Raw genomic sequence first — 21790 nt, forward strand, 5'->3', positions numbered from 1 at the left:
GCAGTCAGATCAGCAGTGATTTAGTTTACTGAACCAAGCTGAGTGTTTTTAAGGCTCAGGAAACCCTCGCAAGGTGTTTTGAGTTAATTAGATGATTCAGGTGATTAGTTGAATAGCCTACTTGTATACTTTTTCATGATATTCTAATATTTTGAGATAGGATTTTTGAGTTTTCTTAAGCTGTAAGCCAAATTCAGCAATATTCAAATAATAAAAGGCTTGAAATAGTTCAGTTGATGTGTAATGAATCCAGAATGTATGACATTTTTGTTTTTTCAATTGCATTACAGAAAATAAAGAACTTTATCACAATATTATAATTTTCTGAGACAGTCCAGTATATATGTGTATGTGTATATATATATATATATGTGATATATATATATATATATATATATATATATATATATATATATATATATATATATATATATATATATATATATATATATATATATATATATATATATATATATATACATGTGTGTACATATATATATATATGAAGAGAAGAGAAGAACTTACTTTTATTGTCATTCTTTGTAACAATGCACACAGAACGAAACGTCGATACACCTGACCCGTAGCGAGCCGATGCAGCCGCAGCCAAACAGGGCGCAGCCATTTTAGTCATGACCAAACCCCCCCAATTCCAACCTTTAATGCCGAGCGCCAAACAGGGAGGCAATGAGTACCAATGTTGTAAGTCTTAGGTATGACTCGGCCGAGGCTTGAACCAGCGACCTCCCAGTCTCAGAGCGGGCGCGCTACTATCTAGGCTACCGAGCTGGTAAATATATATATATATATATATATCCATATATATATATATATATATATATATATATATATATATATATATATATATATATAATATAGATAGATAGATGGATATATATAGATAGATAGATAGATAGATAGATGGATATATATATTCAGTAGCCTAGATGGTAAGGCGCCCGCTTTGAGACTGGGAGGTTCGGGTTCGCGCCCCGACCGAGTCATTCCTAAGACTTAAAAAGTGGTCGGCGGCGCCCTCTGTTGGCTGCGGCTGCATCGGCTCGCTACAACGGGTCAGGTGCAATCGACATTTCGTTCTGTGTACATTGTTACACAGAATGACAATACAAGGAAATTATTATTATTATTATTATTATTATATATATATAGATAGATGGATATATATATATATATATATATATATAGATAGATAGATGGATATATATATAGATAGATAGATGGATATATATATAGATAGATAGATGGATTTATATATATATATATATATAGATAGATGGATTTATATATATATATATAGATAGATGGATATATATATATATATATATATATATATATATATATATATATAGATATATATATATATATATATATATATATATATATATATATATATATATATATATATATATATAGATATATATAGATAGATAGATAGATACTTTATTCATCCCCGTAGGGAAATTCACACTTCAAGCAGTCTACCCCGTTGTTTATTAACAGATGAACATGATGCCCTAGGGGTGCTTGTAGCGGAGTGGATGACGTCACGCCAGTCCAAAAGTTCGACATCCCTGCGGCAGATGGAAAACTTTTCTTTGTGAAAATCCAGGGATACACCACCTCGTGTTAGCAAGTCCGCCTCCTCTCCGATTCCCCCCGGCTTTCGTGTCTCTGTTTAGCGGCGTTGAAGCCGGATTGCTCCGGGTAGCTCCGGGTGGCTACACGTTAGCGTCCGGAATGCTAAACGTGAGCCACGTTTCCGCAAAACACAGCAACTGCGCTCCCTGTGCGCTTCGATGTTTTCCACCAGCACTCGATGATCTTATTTGGTCGTGAGTTCGCATTTACCATGATTACGGATGGTACCGAAGACTTATAACGCCGCTAGCCGCTTCACTAGCTCCGGCTCTTCTTCCACGATAGGCCCCTTCATCACGCCGGCACGAGAATTCTTCAGGGCAAGGAGTTGAAATTCCTTGAATACACGCATTTTTTGTGCGCTAAAACCCATGTCCATAGGATAGAAGTAGTCCATAGTGTAGTTGTCAAAACGGGAAGAAAAAACACCGAAGATAGGAGCAGACAATAGAACAATAGGGCAGCTGCTGGAAAAGGCAGCCGCTCGTGGCAGCGCCGCTTTGATGGCTGTTGTCAAAGAATAGAATATATGTATATGTATATGTGTCTATATATATATATATATATATATATATATATATATATATATATATATATATATATATATACAATGAAGAAAATAAGTATTTGAACACCCTACTATTTTTCCTACTTAGAAATCATGGAGGGGTCTGAAATTTTCACCGTAGCATCTTGTCCACTGTGAGAGTCAAGTCAAGTCAAGTCATTTTTTATTTGTATCGCCCTTAATCACAATAAGTCTCTAAGGGCTTCACAGATTAGTACACTATGTTACACAGACTAGAGAGAGATAAACTAACAAGACAAATCTAGAAATCAAAATGCATGATTTTTTTTTGCGATTTATTTGTTTGATATAGCTGCAAATAAATATTTTACACCTGAGAAAATGAATGTTAATATTTGGTACAGTAGCCTTTGTTTGCTATTACAGGGGTCAAACGTTTTCTGTAGTCTTTCACTAGGTTTTCACACTCTGCAGGAGGAATCTTGGCCCACTCCTCCACACAGATCTTCTCTAGATCAATCAGGTTTCTGGGCTGTCGCTGAGAAACACGGAGTTTGAGATCCCTCCAAAGATTTTCAATTGGGTTCAGGTCTGGAGACTGGCTTGGCCATGATAGAACCTTGATATTCTTCTTACGGAGCCTTTCCTTAGTTTTTCTGGTTTTGCGCATCGGGTCGTTTTCATGTTGGAAGACCAAGCCGAGACACATCTTCAATGCTCTGGCTGAGGGACGGAGGTTGTTCCACAAAATCTCATGATACACGGCCCCAGTCATTCTCTCTTTAATGCACTCATCCTGTCCCATGTGCAGAAAAACACCCCCAAAACATGATGTGACCACCCCCATGCTTCAGAGTAGTGATGGTGTTCTTCGGATTGTACTCTTCATTCTTCTTCCTGCAAACATGCTTCATGGAATTATGACCAAAATTTATTATTTTGGTCTCATCTGACCACAAAACTTTCTCCAATGACTCCTCTATATTATCCAAATGGTCATATTAAAACCTAAGACAGGCCTTGACATGTGCTGGTTTAAGCAGGGGAACCTTTTGTGCCATGCATGATTTCAAATAATGACGTCTTCGTCTATTACCTACAGTAACCTTGGAAACGGTGGTCCCAGCTCTTTTCAGGTCATTGTCCAACTCCAGGCTGATTCCTCACCTTTTTTAGAATCATTGAGACCCCACTAGGCATGGGGCTCCGTTCCGATTGAGATTGACCGTCATGTTTAGCTTCTTTCATTTTCTATTGATTGCTCCAACATTGAACTTTTTTATCGCCAAGCTGCTTGGCAATTGCTCTGTAACCCTTTCCAGCCTTGTGGAGGTGTACAATTTTGTCTCTGGTGTCTTTGGACACAGCTCTCTGGTTTTTGCCATGTTTCAAGTTAAAGACTTACTTATTGTATGGGGTGGACAGGTTGTCTATGTTCAGCTAACGACCTCAAACGGGTGCATCTGATTCAGGATGATACATGGAGTGCAGGTGGACTTCTTATGGGCGGACTAACAGGTCTTTCAGGGTCTGAATTCTAGATGATACACAGGTGTTCAAATACATATTTGCAGCTGTATCACACAAATAAATTGTTAAAAAAATCATTCATTGTGATTTCTGGATTTTTCTTTTTTTTTCTCGAAGTGGACATGCAGCTACGATGAACATTTCTGACCACTCCATCATTAATAGCAGGATTTCAGCCAGGCAGACAACTATGAAAAGTTTCCTGCCCAGCCATAAAGTTGCCTGCCCCATTTTTCACAACTGTGAATGCAATAAGACGACTTATCGCAAAAAACAAAAACATTGTTGCAAAGTATTAAGGATTGCTAATCAGAATATATAACACAACAACTCTTTAAATTAGGTCAATTATAAATCTACTTATAACATTAATTGTATGTATTTGACATCTCTGGTTTCTATCTGCCATCTTTATTCATGCAATGTTTGCGTTGCGTCGTCTGCTAATTTCAACTCTTCTTATGCCCAACGAAGGTCAGATTGACACACGCACAAATGTTTGTTTTCAAAAACAACAATATGCTTTTGTGTTGAATTTGGTGTTATTTTTTTTGCTTCTTTTAAATTACACACATGTCTCTCGTTGCAGCTCGTTGACTTTTTCTTTAATAAAAGTTTTGCATTGAAATTTGTTCCATGTCAACTTATTTGCACATTGAAAGCTATTTTGACATATATGTGTACAAGAAAAACATCAACTTTTTGTTTCATACAATGCAACACAATATTGTGAATGCGCTGCACAAGAATGTCTTCATTGACAAAGATAAAGCCACACCATTCAAGTCCTGTAATCAGGAACTGCCCCTGGACTTGCCAATAATAGCAATTCTTTCTTTCAGCTTATGCACACCATGATAAATTTTGAGGTACTTGCAATCTGTGTAACTTCGTATATTTGGGCATTTAATATCAACGAGCCCAAATGATGATCCATCGATAGGGTCATATACCAGCCCATCAGGTGATGCACCCAACCATGGTGCATCTGGATGAACCACTAGTCCACACGTGGTTAAGTTCACATTTTTTAAAACGGCATAATCCTTTAAGGCACTTGATTCTATTTGCAGACCCCTCTTCATGTGTTCTGTTTGTCGTGTTCCTTGGATGAGTCTTTCTGCCAGGTTTTCTGCTTTGCTTGGAGCAACATGACTGATCTCCCTGAAATGTGACGCAGTTACTCTTGCTTTTTCAAGTTTGGTCTGTGGTGCTGCGCCTGACGCTCGGACAATTCTCCGGACATCATTTACCGTGATCTTCGGCAACTCCAACAAACAGCGTGTATAGGTTAACTCCACCATGACGTTATTTCGCGCTTTGTTTGTGCTGTTTAGGACTAACCCTCTTTATTCGAACGCAGAAGTAAGTCATGCATCGCGCCCATTATGAAATCTCCAAACCGAACGAAGATTTCAAAATCAGAATAAAGCAAACGTTTGATTTGAAAAAATAAAAAAAGTGAAAAATAAAAAGTTTTTTTTTTTTTTCTTGAAAAAGTTGCCGGCCACCCGGGCAGAGATGTTGTGAAAGTTGTACGCCCAACGTAAAACACTGCGTGGGTTTCCTCCCACGTTCCAAAAACATGCATGTCAGGTTAATCGGCTGGTCCAAATTGTCCCTCGGTGTGAATAAGCGAGTGAGTTGTCTGTCTCTGTGTGCCCTGTGATTGGCTGGTAACCAGTTCAGGGTGTCACCTGCCCACTGCCCGAAGATAGCTGAGATGGGCTCCACTATCCGCGACTCTACTGAGGTTAGGCGGTGCAGATAATGTATGGATGGATGGATATATATATCATATATACATATGTATAGGAGAGAGAGATATAATATATATAAAGATATATATATATATATATATATATATATATATATATATATATACATTAATATTAATATATATTAATATATATTAGCGCGTCCGCAGCACAGTTTTTTAGGTCATGGGTTCAAGTCCAGCTACCAACCTTCCTGTGCGGGGTTTGCATATTCTCCCCGTGCTTGAGTGGGTTTCCTCCGGGCACTCCGGTTTCCTCCCACATTCCAAAAACACGCATGTCAGGTTGATTGGCCGGTCCAAATTGTCCCTAGGTGTGAATGAGCGAGCAAATTGTCTGTCCCTGTGTCCCCTGCCCACTGCCCGAAGATAGCTGGGATGGGCTATAATATATACTGGACTGTCTCAGAAAATTAGAATATTGTGATAAAGTTCTTTATTTTCTGTAATGCAATTAAAAAAACAAAAATGTCATACATTCTGGATTCATTACACATCAACTGAACTATTTCAAGCCTTTTATTATTTGAATATTGCTGATTTTGGCTTACAGCTGAAAAAAACTCAAAAATCCTATCTCAAAATATTAGAATACTTCCTCAGACCAAGTAAAAAAATAATTTTATAACAGCAAAACTAAATCAAACATTTGAAAATGTCCATTGATGCACTCAGTACTTGGTTGGGAATCCTTTTGCACGGATTACTGCATCAATCCGGCGTGGCATGGAGGCAATCAGCCTGTGGCATTGCTGAGGTGTTATTGATGCCCAGGATGCTTCGATAGCGGCCTTCAGCTCATTTGCATTTGTAGGTCTGGTGTCTTTCATCTTCTTCTTAACTATACCCCACAAATTCTCAATGGGGTTCAGGTCAGGGGAATTAGCAGGCCAATCAAGGACAGTGATGCCATGGTCAGTGCACCAGTTACTGGTGGTTTTGGCACTGTGGGCAGGTGCCAGATCATGCTGGAAAATGAAATCCTCATCTCCATAGAGCTTTTCAGCAGATGGAAGCATGTAGTGCTCTAAAATCTCTTGGTACACAGTTGCATTTACTCTGGACTTGATGAAACACAGTGGACCAACACCAGCAGCTGACATGGCTCCCCAAACCATTGCTGATTGTGGGAACTTCACACTGGATTTCAAGCAACTTGGATTTTGCTCCTCTCCAGCCTTTCTCCAGACTCTGGCGCCTTGACTTCCAAATGAAATGCAAAACTTGCTTTCGTCTGAAAAGAGGACTTTGGACCACTCTGCAACTGTCCAGTGCTTCTTCTCCATAGCCCAAGTCAGACGCTTCTTCCGTTGTCTTGAGTTCAGAAGTGGCTTGACCATGGGAATACGGCTATCGTAGCCCATTTCCCGGACACGTCTGTGAACTGTGGCTTTTGATTCCTGGACTCCAGCTTCAGCCCACTGTCTTTGAAGCTCCCCCAAATTCTGGAAGCGGCTCTTCTTCACAATTTTGTTAAGGCTGCGGTCATCTCTCTTGGTTGTGCAGCGTTTCCGGCCACATTTTTCCCTTCCAACAGACTTTTTGTGGATATGCTTTGAAACTGCACTCTGTGAACAGCCTGCTCTTTGAGAAATTTCTTTTTGTGTCTTACCCTCCATCAGGAGGGTATCAATGATGGTCCTCTGGACAGCAGTCTTCCCCATACTTGTGATTTAGTTTACTGAACCAAGCTGAGTGTTTTTAAGGCTCAGGAAACCTCGCAAGGTGTTTCGAGTTAATTAGATGATACAGGTGATTAGTTGAATAGCCTACTTGTATACTTTTTCATGATATTCTAATATTTTGAGATAGGATTTTTGAGTTTTCTTAAGCTGTAAGCCAAATTCAGCAATATTAAAATAATAAAAGGCTTGAAATAGTTCAGTTGATGTGTAATGAATCCAGAATGTATGACATTTTTGTTTTTTTAATTGCATTGCAGAAAATAAAGAACTTTATCACAATATTCTAATTTTCTGAGACAGTCCAGTATATATATATATATATATATATATATATATATAATCAGAGAGAGAGAGAGATCCTCAGTAGGGTCTGGAGCCCATCCCAGCTATCTTCGGGCAGTGGGCCGGGGACACCATGAACTGGTTGCCAGCCAATCGCAGGGCAGACAGGGACAGACAACTCATTCGCTCATTCACTCCCAGGGACAATTTGGACTGGCCAATTAACCTGAAAAGCATGTTTTGGAATGTGGGAGGAAACCGAAGTGCCTGGAGCAAACCCACGCAAGCACGGGGAGAACATGCAAACTCCACACAGGGGGTTTGATCTCACGACTTCAGAACTGTGCCGCACACGCGCTAACCACTGCGCTGCCGTGCTGCCTATATATATATATATATATATATATTATATATATATATATTTATATATATATATATATATATATATACACAATAGCGAGAGAGATATAACTATTGATTAGCTTGATAAATTATTGTATTTGTTATTTGCTAATTTGTTTTTCTAATTCATTGTGACAGACACTTTTCCACTTTGTTTTATTTTATCACCCAGGCACACTTTTCCCATTTAATCGTCATTCGTCACTCGGCAAAAAAACGTATCGAAGCGGTATCTTGCGACATTTACGTGAGTGAGAGTGATTACGTTGTGACACGGCGCTGTCATATTTTCTGATTTAACCAGCAGACACAGCCATGCATATAACGCACTGGGAAGCCACGGGCAATAAATCCCGGAAATCACCATCGTCTTTCATTTTCCATCCTGCCGTTGTTTTCCAGATATGGATTAGACGGCCCGCAAATGGGCGTGATGAATACTCGCCATTCTTAAAATTTCCCTTCGGCTGCCGCTAATGTGCTCTCAGCGGGTTTTTTGATTCAGTGGCCACTAAATTTTGTACACAAGGGGCGCAGAAAACAAGGGGGGGGTGGAGCCAAAGTCACTTTTAATTACGATACTTAATTAGCTATCAAAAATACCGTAAATTCCGGACTATAAGCCGCTACTTTTTTCCCAAACTTTCAACCCTGCGGCTTATTGAGTGATGTGGCCAATTTATGTAATTTTCCTAACGGCCGCCAGCGGCGCTCGAGTACGAAAGGTAAGATTTAGACTGCAACTTCTTAGCTTGTGCACAAATTAAATTAGCGTAGACATATCCTCATCATGCTAATTGCAACAAAATAGGCACATGACGCATCCTTCAAGTTAAACGCAATCGAGCAGTCCGCTACAGAAGGAAACTTTAATTTGCGAGCGTGATGCAAGCGTGTTTTTTAATTAGAGAGCGTGGGACGACGTCTATATAACAAAGTCTCTTTCCCATACTACAGGAAGAGAACTTTGATGACGTCGGTTATAAAGAGGAAGATAAGGACGGTTTACCGTGCTTATTTCAAGCACGGCATGTTTTTTTAACAGAGCTGTTTACTGTGTTGAGAGCGTGTTGCTAGTAGCGTGATGCTACCCTTCACAGGCACGGTTTGGGATGAAAGTTATAATATTATTATTAAAGCTTTGAAAACTCTCTCGGTGTTCCGTCTTTCTTTGTAAATATGTGTAACCATGTATAATATGTATTTGCAACCGTATATTTTTGTAATGTATTTATTTTAGAAACTTATTCTGATATGTTTTGTACGAGCAAATGAGAAAGAAGGGGGGGGGCAAACGCGGGCTGACGGGAAGTGGAGTAAAGGTGAGACGTGTTTGTGGACGCGGCCGAATATAGTGGATATATATTTTTCCCACCCTTTGGAAAGATACCTTTTATTCCTTGGATTACTTTCAACGGGCACCTGGGCTCTGCAGGTCTGCATTAAATTTTAAGTACCGGTATCATTTTCGGTTCAATTTGCCGGCTGTGTTTTTTGGACTGTTTTGGGTATGGGTTAGTTTTGTGTTTGTATTGCGTTTTTATCAATATGGGCGCATGCGGCTAATATACAAGTGCGGCTACAAAATCAGTTTTCCTCCCGAAATGTGGTGGGTGCGGCTTATAATCAGGTGCGCTCTATAGTCTGGAATTTACCGTAATTATATTTCCCTGTAAAGGAAAAGTGAAATTTATATTCACCTACTACAGTATGTGACGTGATTTGAGTTGGTAGACTTTGTGGATGGAAACAGAGGGGGGAGGCGACAAACGATTCAAAATAAAATGGATTTTAAAACATCCACCTGTGAGAATTGTTATACCCTCAGATTTATTTGCTTTAATTGGCTCTTATTTTAAAAAGAAATAATCGTCCAGACTGTTGATTGGTTATGGTTATGCAATTGAGTATGGGTAGTCATTTGTGTGCCTTCTTCGTATTTCTTGATAATGCAGTTTTTTTCCATAGTTATCATGTTTTTGCTCCCCCCCCTGCAAGCCTAGGACCCATCATGAAGAAATACTCTGGGCAAACATTGTATTGTATCGCAAAGTCTCTAAGGCACACACAAAATTATGAAATTAATGAAGAGAAAATAATTGTGGGAGGTAATTCAGCCATTTTCCTGATGGACTGTCACTATCCACTAGAAGACCAGCCTTTCATAAAATGCTGTAAAAATGGGGCTCAAAAACATTTAGAGTGAACATATCTTTTATGCTGGTTTTCTGATACTTGGGTCAGCTAAGAGTTGAAAATATGGGGGAATGGTCAAAGAGCCAAATGAGCTGAAGAGCACCAATACTCATATATATATATATACACAAGCACACACGCGATGATGAATGATGTTATGAGTAACTGTATGGTTGCTTGTATCTTAACAGAAAACTGTTTTAAAGTGAGGAGTCTGTATCCTTCGGTACTGTTGTGAAAGAAAAGGTAGTAAAGCATGAATGCCATATCCCGGGGGGTCTATTGTATTGTTGCCTGTTTGTAAAAGAAAAAAATGTTGTAGGAAGAGGACACGGTATCCCCGGCGTCTACTGTGTTTTTGCTTTCATGTAAATGAAAAATGTCATAAGGCGAGGACTCCATATCGCGGGGCCCACCATATTGTTGTCTTGTATGTAAAGGCAAAACATTAAAAGGCAATGAGTCTCTATCCTGGGGGTCTTTGTTATTGTTGGTTGTATGTAAAATGAAAACGTCGTAATGCATGAATTCCATATCTCGGGAGTCCACTGCATTGTTGCTCATATGTAACAGAAAAATGTTGCAAGATGAGGACTTTATATATCAGGGGCTACTTCTAAATTCAGAGATTTTTTTTCACCCCACATCAATGATTTATTCCATTGAGCTTGCTGCTATGTTTCCAGTTGTGATTCTCGTGTATTTGTTTTGTTTTTCCCTCCCTAGATGGCTGGGACAAATTCTCGCACCCTTACAGCAAAGGAGATTACGGCAAGTGGCAACTGATCCTGCCGCCCAAGCGTGACGGCTCCCCCGCTGTGGATCACAACAGCAAGCTCAAGGTGGGCAACCCCGCATCACGCCGAATTCACGCCCTCGCCGGGAGATGTGTCGGCTCCGCTGCAAAAGCTGGCGGGGCTCCACAAGTGCCGAGATTATGCCTGCGCTGCCGCAGCCTTCTTTCATTTCCGCTCCCGCGGGATGCCTGTTTGCTAGGCGCGCAACACCGGCCCACCGTGATTGTGTTTCGTGAAAAATTCATCAAGGTTAAATGCAAAACACACAACGTGCCGCTTTGCATTGTCTAACTAAGCTGCAAAAATGGCCAATTTGGTGAGGCTCTCTTCGTTGTGGGACTTAGTTGTCGGCGATCTGATCCAAACAAATTTTGGGTAGTATTGATAAATACTGATCTGATACCCATACTTTTTGCTTGGAAGTGTCATTATAATTGAATAATTGAACCTTCCCCTCCTTTAGTTAGTTTATAATTTCAGTAAACAAAGCACAAATATTTTACAGCGTTTGTATGGGTGCTTGAAACACTTGAAAATGCTTGATTTTAATGTGTTTTCAAGGATCAAAATATAGTTGAATTTTGGCTGTTGCTCGTAAATGCTTAAAATTGTTGCCATCTTCTCAACAAAATTGCTTAAAGTTGGTGGCTTCCCTTTACCAGTGCATTTCGTCTTCCCTTGTGATTAACTGCAGCAGGAATTAGTTTATACTGCATTGTCGTATGAAGCCCCTTCGCGACTACAGGTTGCGCTCAAGAGGACAGGAGCTTCACCTAAACAGGGCACTATGAAATGTGTATTAGTGCAAGGATTATCTATCAGTTATTGACCTGTGTTATAGGCCATTCTAAAAAAAAGGTATCATTTCCCAGTGGTAAATTGTAATGGAAAGAACTTCCTGCAACTGAAAATGTAAGCTATATATTACAGTCATTTTTACATAACACCTATATGAGGAGAAATTTGTCTCAAAAACAAATATGTTTGCGAATTACTCAAGATATAAAAATCTTATGTCTTGTTTAATGCAAATGCAAGATTAAAAATCACACATTTAAGTCGCAGATATATTTCTGGCTCTGGAAAGTACAAGATTCACTTCTGATTTTGTCTATTCATGGTACTGGAGAAATAGAAATATTGGCTTTGAAATTGCTTAAAAGTGCTTGAATTTGGCCTTGAAAAAGTTGTACGAACCCTGATTTTAGGCACAACAAATGTTTTAATATAATTAAACTACATTGCAAACTTTTAAAGTATTCAGAAATAAATAGAAATATTTAGTTTACAAGTGTTACATGTTTTGTTCTGGGAACAGTCACTTAGCATAGAACAAAATTGAATAAGATATAATCAAATAGACATTATTGTCATTGCAACCAGTGAAATACACAACAAAATTAAAAAGTGCCATACTGATTGTGCAGAAACATTTACAAGATACTATACCACAGTTAACATCTTAAGTTAAAAGTGGGGTACGGCATTTAAGGTGTCCTTAAAATGTTTAAAGTTAAATGTTTTCTCTATTAGGTTTGTGTTAACAATTCCCAACTATGTTCAAACAGCCTTTACGTTTTATTTTCCACTGCGCCTATCTGCTTTTATTTTACTTATATCAGGCCTGTTTGGTGTGGGATCGGGGATTGAGAGACGTAGAAAGAGGGATTGGATGATTCTTTATATTGTTTTACTGTTGACTTTTGTTGTGGACAAAATATTTGAAGTGCAGTTGCCTATTTCTACTTGACCTGTTGTCTCAAGTTGTAGGACTTTTAAAATTATCTATTTTACACTGCAGTGTTAAACACACTTTATATTGTTGAACTATTTCCTTTTCTTGTGTAAAAATACTTTGATAAGTTTATTAGAATGTGTGTACGTGAGCCAGTGGTCTGACTAAAGATTGTGATTTATTCTATAGAGTGAAACTAACTTTATATTGTTTTACAGTTGACTTTTGTTGCGAACAAAATACTTGAAGTACAGTAGGCTATATCTACTTCACCAGTTGTCTCAGGCTGTACAAGTTGGATTTATTTTATAAAACTCACTTTATATTGCTTCTGGCTGATTGTTATTGTACTATATTGTTTGCTGTTTATTATTGTTGCACTTCAGGTATAGCATAACCCTGTTGCTGATGAGTTGCAATAAACATTACAAGGTAATGGCACCTGTCTGTTCTCAACAGACTCAAATACTGCTTGGACAATTTCAATACTATTATAATTACTCATTTTAAAGTAATTAAAATAGTTACTTTCCCTGGTAACTAGTTACTTTTTCTATATATTTTACTTTTTGGAAGATGCATCCAGTAATTTATTTTTTAAAGTCACGTAACCAACACTGGTTACACACGAATAAAACGATCCTTTTTTCCACATGACCAAAAATAGAATTTAAAAGCTTTATTCATGATGTACAGGGGCCTGCAACTGACTGGTATGTGTAAAGGTACAACCGGTCCCTGGACCAGGTCATCGCCAAATAAACCTCATCGGAGGTCAGTCTTAGGACGATAAGAAGCAGATGGAAGCCCTGGCACGTGCCCGTACCAGACCGCCGCCAAAACCCGCTTTCAAGCCCACTTTTACCCGATTCCCTCACTGGATCCAAGCGCCAGAATCTCTTATGTAGAACCCCCCGTGTCCCTTTGTTCTAGGCTCCAATTTGTGTCTACAAATAAAGATGGGAGGCTAGGAAGCATTTTTGAAGTCATCAAACGGGTCGTGTGTTGCTTGGTTGATGTTTTCCCACTGATATTTATTTGAAAGGATCGCGAACCAATTTGTGTTAATTTTTTTTCTAATCCTGTAAGTTCTGAAGGACACAAGTCGGATCTCCAGGAGGTGGTCTGTAATGAAAACGTGTCCGGGGGGAATGGGGGGTGTTTGAGGGTTTTTGTGCCCGATAACACTTAGGCAGGTGGCGCTGGTCATTACTGCACACGAGTAGCCAGAATTAGTACAGATCTGCAGGGGGCAGAACACGTACTGAGCGGAACGTTGGGAGGGAAAAATGTGCCCTAGGTGGGGAAAATAAATCATTTTACAAAAGGATGTCTTCTGATGTTGATTAATCAAACTGATAAACATAGCATTTTGTTTCTAAACATGTTTTTAAAAACAACAACTTTTTAAAATATCAATAAGGTTGTTGGGTGTGAAAATCAGCAAAAGTGTTAAAAGTTTTTTTTTGTTGTTTTTTTTAATGCTTCAATGTCTTTTTTTTCTTTCATTGTTATGCCCTTCTCTTTTCCTTTTTTTCTCTTTCTGACTCTCCATCTCCCTTTCTCATTTTTATCTGCCTTTCATTGTCTTTCTTACTCTTTTTCTCTCTTTCCCTCTCCTGTTTCTCACTCGTTTTCTTTCATTATCATTTTATCTTCATTTATCATTCTTTTTCTCGCTCCCTTTCACATCCTCTTGCTTTCATATTCTATCCTTTCTCTATCTAATATTATTTGGCTCCTCTACTTTTGGGAAGTCAAATTCAATATAATTGAATATTAAAACTGTTGTTCTTGTTTTTCTACCAGGTGGTTGTTCACACCAAGGGCGGTGATCGTCTGTACCGGATCTCGCCGTGGGCAAAATACGTGACCAAGCAGGAGAACCAAATAATCTACGATTGGGTTCACTGGGACCCCCCACAACCTTACATTGTAAGCCAGTTTTCCTTGGCTTAATTTTGAAAATCAGCGCCAAGATATTAATTGCCTTCTGGGGCTCATCAACAAGCTTTGCTCAATGAATTAAAGGAAACCAATGGGTTCATCTATGGATGAGAAATAGTGTCAACGAAAATAGTAGACCCTCGGGTTATGGTATCCCTACCCTATGAAAAGTTACAAAGTAGTATGTCTTTACAGGCCCCTGTTTTTGCATTTTTCCCACTATGCACCATATTCACCCGCGCCAACCTTATTTTTTTTCTTAGTAAGGGCCCGGTCACACAGCCGTTTGCGGCTGAATCACGGCCAGAAATTTCTGCCTGTGAGGCGGACGCTATCGGACGCTTTGAGATCGCCATACAGACAAGATACAGCAGTGCTTAACACGCGGTCGGAAATTCACGCGCGGTTGGCAGCACAAAAACGTTTTGCGCTGCTCAATACTTTAGAGCACGGGTACACAGCCTTTCACGGGCGTATCGAGGCTGAATCACGGCCAGAAATTTCTGTTGTTGGGCGCTGTTGGACGCTTTGAGACCGCCATATAGACGAGATACAGCAGTGCTTTACTCGCGGTCGGAAATTCACACGCGGTCGGCCGCGCGAAAAAGTTTTGAGCTGCTCAAAACTTTGAGCACGTGTTAACCGCGGGCGGCACACGAGGTAATGACGCGGAAATGACGCAGAACGACGTGCTCTGGCCGCGGCCAGGGCGTGGTTACACATGGGTAGGACGGGAAATTTCAGCGGGTAATCGTGGGTGGAGCATGGTAATAGCATATTCTGCGCCTGTATCGCGGTGTTATTACGTGAAATTAGCGTGTTACGCGTGTGACGGTCAAACGCCTTTCTCCGCGTATATACAGCGCGATTTGCCGAGCACACGTCAGTTGTGCTCGAGACGTCAAGGGGTGGACATGGATCCCCGTCACCGTAGTGACCTCGTCTTAATCCATTTTTATTTCTTGACATTTATTTTCATTTCATAACAAGATAATAAAATCAAAATGAAAAACGCAAAATTTTACCCGCGATACAGACGCAAACGGCTGTGTGACCGGGCCCTAAGAATGTTTTTGTTGCTTGTTGGCTTTTCTCTCCAGCCCGTCCACCCGCGGCCCATGAAACCCACGCACCTGAGGATCTATGAGGCCCACGTGGGCATTGCCTCACCTGAAGGGAAGATCGCCTCGTACAACAACTTTACTACCAACGTGTTGCCTCACATTAAAGACCTAGGTAAGACGAGACACATAACACTAAACTTACTTGCTTATATGTATATTACATACCGTAGTTTACAGACTATCAAGTGCAACTAAAAACCCTAATTCGACCCAAAAACTGTGCGGTGTCCTGCCACGTGCAGAAGTTTGCTGATGACACTGCTATCGTGGGATGTATCAGAAGTGGGCAGGAGGAGGAGTACAGAAAATTGATTCAGGACTTTGTCCAACGGAGCGATGCAAACCACCTGCACCTGAACACCACAAAGACCAGGGAGATGGTGGTGGACTTCAGGAGAACTAGAACTCACCCAGTTCCTGTAACCATCAAAGGAGAATGTGTAGAATTTGTCCAGGCCTACAAATACCTGGGTGTGCAGCTGGACAATAAACTAGACTGGACTGCCAACACAGAAGCTCTATGTAGGAAAGGTCAAAGCCGACTTTACTTCCTCAGAAAGCTGGCGTCCTTCGACATCTGCAAAAAGCTCCTGAATATATTCTATAAGACTGTTGTGGCAAGCGCCCTCTTCTATGCGGCAGCGTGTTGGGGAGGCAGCGTCAGGAAGAAGGATGCCTCTCGTCTCAACAAACTGGTGAGGAAAGCGAGCTCTGTTGTGGGCACAGAGCTGGACAGTCTGACAACAGTAGCTGAGAGACGGGCACTGAAAAAGCATTATCTCCAGACAGAAGAGCAGCTTCAGCGACAGACTGCTGTCACAGTCTTGTACCACGGACAGACTGAGGAGATCTTTTCTTCTTTATGCCATGAGGCACTTTAACACCACCCGGCGGAGTAAAGGCCCAGATTAAACCACACCCCCCACATTGCATATTACCGTATTTTTATTGCAGTGTGTATTCTGTGTAGTACTATTTAAATACTCTATACGACACGCTACAGTGGTTATTAACACGGCACATTGGGTATTTGTGTATTGTATTCTTTTTGCTTTATTATTGTTTTGTTCTTCAGCGTAGGGATGCTGCTGGAAGTGTGAATTTCCCTGCGGGAATGAATAAAGTATCTATCTATCTATCTATCCCCATATTTCACAACACTGTGAATAAGATTGGTAAATCGTACAGTAATTACAGGTATGCTTGCATACAGTAATTATATGCATGTTTACCATATGAAGATTTTTGGTATACTACCGTATTTGTGCAATGATTGATCAATCGTTAAACATCGCTGACCAAAATTGTTGTATGCATCATGAATCAAACCAGGGAAGTGGCAGGGAGCGTACCAAAACTTTACCACTAGACAACCAGTGGTCCGAAACATATAATAAGGCATTAGAGCTTATCTCATTATCAAACTATATTTACTCAAGGAGCCAGAAACACTGATTTGCACAGTATATTCTGATAGATTATTTGAAGTCCTTTAACAAAATACTATACAAGCTCTTTTACGTAAAAATACATATCAAAATGCAATGCTAATTATGCAAAGGTGAATAACTGGAGAGACTCTTTTAACCTAATCAGAATGCTGAACAAAATGCCCTAGGCAAATTAGTGTTTATTGTACCGTGAGTAATAATAGTGTAATCATGAGATAAACTTATTGCCTTTTCATTTGTCATCTGTACCAATGGTGGTCTAGTAGTAAAAAGTCGGCACTCTCAATGGCACTACTAGGGTTGGAATCCTGCTGCATACAATATAATAAGTTTTGGTCAGCAACTTATTGACGTATTAATCCTGTCATTATTATACAGCGTAAGTTTATACACGAATACAAACGGTAGCTATAACAGTGGTCTCAACTTCAATGGCATTACGTATACAAAATCTATGACAAAAGACTTTTCTGGTAACTTATAATCGGTGTTCTTTATGGTTTCGGAAATATGTTATTTAAGCTCCCAAAGTGTGATCTCTCTTTTTTGTATAGGTTATAACTGCATTCAAATGATGGCTATCATGGAACACGCCTACTATGCTAGCTTTGGCTATCAAGTCACCAGCTTTTTTGCTGCTTCAAGGTAGGTGCAACATAAATCAACATACCATATCTAGAGGGTTAATCAATGTAGTATAAGTTAATAAAAAAAACATAAATATTATTAATCCCTCACATTGTTTTGTATTAAAAAAACTAAATATTCTCTGATTAAATGCTCTCCAGCTCTATGCTTTTAATTGCTTAAACAGTGTACAAAATGGAAAATAATTAACTTTCCCATTGAATTAATAATCAAAGTCGTTTTGAATTAAAAAGCATTTTAAATGATTTTATATACAGTAATTTATAGTTTTATGTTTTTGATATTTATTGCAATTTTCTAATATACACATGTATGTTTATGTTTTGAGATACTATCCAATTTAACATGCCATTGTATGTTTCAAATAATTTTATATATGTTTTAATATTCATTATACTTTTCTAGTTTTTAAATTAAAGGTAAATACATATGTTTTGTTTTTCTTTAAATGTCTTCATTTAGAGAGAGAAAATTGACGTGCCATTTTTATTTTTTATTAATATAATGTTTTTCATAATTTACATTTTATATATATATATATATATATATATATATATATATATATATCTCATCTCATCTCATTAGCCGTACCGCTTATCCTTATTAGGGTCGCGGGGGGGCTGGAGCCCATCCCAGCCATCTCCGGGCAGTGGGCATATATATATATATATATATATATATATATATATATATATAATACCGGAGCCACATCTCCCTAGTGGGAGGTGGCTAGAGTCAAAAACACATTCCTTACTCTTTCTGGGAGATTGATACAGAGGAGGGGATTCCCAGCCCCCTTTGCTCAACCCAACTGATGTGTTGGCAGTCAATTCCAACCCCTAATGCCGAGCACCAAGCGGGGAGGCAACGAGTACCAATTTTGTAAGTCTTAGGTATGACTCGGCCAGTCTCGGAGTGGGCGCCCTACCCCCAAAGCCACCGAGCCTTGCATTGCTGGGCGTTTTACTTGAGCACGGTTGTTAGGCTGTGGTTTGTTAAAAAAGCTTCAAGAAGCCACTAGAGAGTGCCAAAGAGCAGTATGACTGCATGCAGCTCCAGAGATGCTTTTACATGAAGATCTTTAATGATTTTGTTGGTATTCATTCCAAATGCCTTAATACGAAACCTAGCTAAAGATACTCCAACAGGCCTATAGTACTAGTGTGTAAATTTTCACGTAAATCGGTTCAGCCGTTTCGGAGTCTATAAGCCACATATGAACAAACACACACACACGCACAGGATTTATATACTAGTCTAGATAACTTTCAAATGTATCAATATGCAGGTGATTCTATATTTTGGGGGGTTTATTTAAATGTTTTAATTCTGAAGTTATATTTAATTAAAAAAAATTGTACACATATGTATATATGCAGTATATATTTATTTATTCTTTCTTATTATGGAGGTTCCAATTTTATTTTCCCTTTTTTATTTTGGATTATTTAATAAAAGTTATTAATTAAGTTTAATTATTTTCCCATCCGAGTCATTCCTAAGACTTAAAAAGTGGTCGGCGGCGCCCTCTGTTGGCTGCGGCTGCATCGGCTCGCTACAACGGGTCAGGTGTAATCGACATTTCGTTCTGTGTACATTGTTACACAGAATGACAATACAAGGAAATTATTATTATTATTACTATTAAGGGTACGACTACATTAGCTCTTATTTTATGCATATACGCTCAATAAAATCACACAAAATAGAAGAATGTTGCTGGTGCAGACATCCAACACCAATTCAACGATAAAAATCAATAGACATGGAACAATAATCCAACCCCTTTGCCTTGGTCTTATTTACATCTCGGCTTCAAATATTTATCATTTCACACGGCTCGGCTCCAAGACAAAAACCAAGCGAGCAATTTCCTGCCGGGCGCCCCATCAAGGTGAGCGCAGCTGACCCCGCCGCTAATCTCTCTGTAAACACATTTCCAGTTAATCCAGAGAGCGGGACTCTCTGATAAAGCTCCACTAGTCTGAGTGTTTATCAGCTGTCAGAGATCCGACCCCCTTACTTGCCTTTTTTCTGCCGTAGCCTAAAACCCATAGTGTAAGGTATATAGTGTAATTTCATCCATGATTGATCTCTCAGTGTCATTTAAAACCAGAACGCTGGAATAGCGGGTAGCAGGCTAATGTCGGCGCAATGCGTGATGCTTTGCAAGGAGGCCGATGGGACGATGTCAGGGAATCGATGCACTAGCGCAGGGGTCGAAAAACAGCAATGCGGAGTAAGACTGTGCTCTTCCTTGGGCCATGTAAAATCTAAAACAAAAAAGAAAAACCACACTCGATCTTTTTTTAAGCATGTGGGAAGAGTGGTATCTTGCCCTGACACTCCCATTTTGCAGCTCCACTAGCGTTTAATTAAGCAAGATAGGCATCTGGAGGGACGAAAGCATGACCAACTTGGGTGCCGAGGTGCTTAACTTGTTTGGGTGTTTTGGCATTTGGGTTGGCCATGGTTAAATGTTTTTGTGTTTTTGCTACTTTTTCCTTTTTTATTTTCTTTGTTTTTGTGTACGTATTTGTCTTGCTGTCGGTCACCCCTCTTAAGGGATATGACCAGGCTAGATAGAAGGATGGATAGGCATCTGGGCCTTTTTATCTAGGACATGTTCAATCCAGAACAACAGAGACAATATGCACTTAAGCTTGATTTTCGCGTGCGGTCGAAGCAGCATCTCGCACTTACACTCTTACCTTGGTTTCACATCTCGCTCAGCATTTAATTAAGATAGATAGGCAGCCGGGTCTGTCTTCTTAGGGCTTGTTCAATCCAGAACAACAGAGACAACACACTCAAGCTCGATTTTTCCATTGAGGAAGAGCAGCATCTTGCACTTACACTCTCTCTCCCGTTTTGCAGTTCCCCTTAGCATTTACTTAAGTTAGATAGTCATCCGGGCAATCATTCCTGGTACTTGTTAAAACTAGAACAAGTGAACAACAAATGCTCTAGCTTGAGGTACGCATGCGGTAGGAGTGGCATCTTGCACTTACGCTCTCTTATTTTGCAGCTCCCTAGCATTTAATTAAGATGGATAAGCTGTTTGGCCTTTTCATTGGGTATTGTTTAATCCAGAACAACAGACACAACAGACACTCAAGCTTTATGTATGCATGCTGGAGGAGTGGCATCTTGCACTTTAACTCTCCTGTTTCGCAGTCCCACTCCAGCATTTAAATGAGATCCAGGACTTTATCCAGGACTTTATCATTGGGCCTTGTTTAATCCAGTACAACAAATACAACAGACACTCAAGCTTGATTTACACTTGTGGGAGGGGCAGGATCGTACACTTTCACTCTCATCCTTTTGCTGCCCTCCTGTTATCTTAGAATTTTATTGGAAATTTCACACCCCAAAATAAATAAAATCCATGTGTTCCCCCTCAGTCGTTACGGTGAACCTGACGAGCTGAAGCTGCTGATTGACACAGCGCACTCGATGGGCATTGTAGTTCTTCTGGATGTGGTTCACAGCCACGCCTCCAAAAACACAGACGACGGCCTTAACAATTTTGACGGCTCCGACTCGTGCTTCTTCCACTCGCCTCCCCGAGGGGAGCACAGCCTCTGGGACAGCCGCCTTTTCAACTACTCCAGGTAAGTAAATTATTTCCAATAATGTAGTTCCTGGCAGTCTGACTCAATAGACCACACTTTTAAATATGTTTTTAAAAAGTGTGTAAAAATGACACTGATAGTGACTCCAGTCCTCATTATCAAGTTGTCATGTGAAGCGTTACTGCCCTCTACTGTCGCATCAAAGAGGACAGGTTTATCAGACTAGGCCCGGGAATCCCTGCAAAACACATGAAATATAAATAAGAATATTCACAAATCTACAAAAATGTTTTTAAAATATAAAACCGTTTTCAATTTTTTCACACTGAACAGATTTAAAGATGAACAACGTCCCTGAAAAAGCAAAAACAATGAAATATAAAATGAAATGAAATGAAATGATCTGCATTTATATAGCGCTTTTCAAGTCAATGACTTCCCAAAGCTCTT

At 39.6% G+C, this 21790-nt stretch overlaps 1 protein-coding gene across 1 annotated transcript in view; it reads left to right on the top strand.

Annotated features, from left to right (window-relative positions):
• LOC148357517 (1,4-alpha-glucan-branching enzyme-like) overlaps positions 1-21790 on the top strand; it is a 153100-nt gene that overhangs the window by 33264 nt on the left and 98046 nt on the right. The window contains exons 3-7 of the mRNA XM_088345647.1: positions 10787-10902; positions 14402-14527; positions 15640-15775; positions 17669-17759; positions 21170-21379. Coding sequence (XP_088201773.1) covers positions 10787-10902; positions 14402-14527; positions 15640-15775; positions 17669-17759; positions 21170-21379 — 679 coding nt within the window. The remainder of the gene's footprint in view (positions 1-10786; positions 10903-14401; positions 14528-15639; positions 15776-17668; positions 17760-21169; positions 21380-21790) is intronic.

Source organism: Urocampus carinirostris, chromosome 10 (assembly GCF_059441175.1).
Source record: "Urocampus carinirostris isolate Australia breed hairy pipefish chromosome 10, RoL_Ucar_1.0, whole genome shotgun sequence".
In the NCBI taxonomy this organism is placed as follows: domain Eukaryota; kingdom Metazoa; phylum Chordata; class Actinopteri; order Syngnathiformes; family Syngnathidae; genus Urocampus; species Urocampus carinirostris.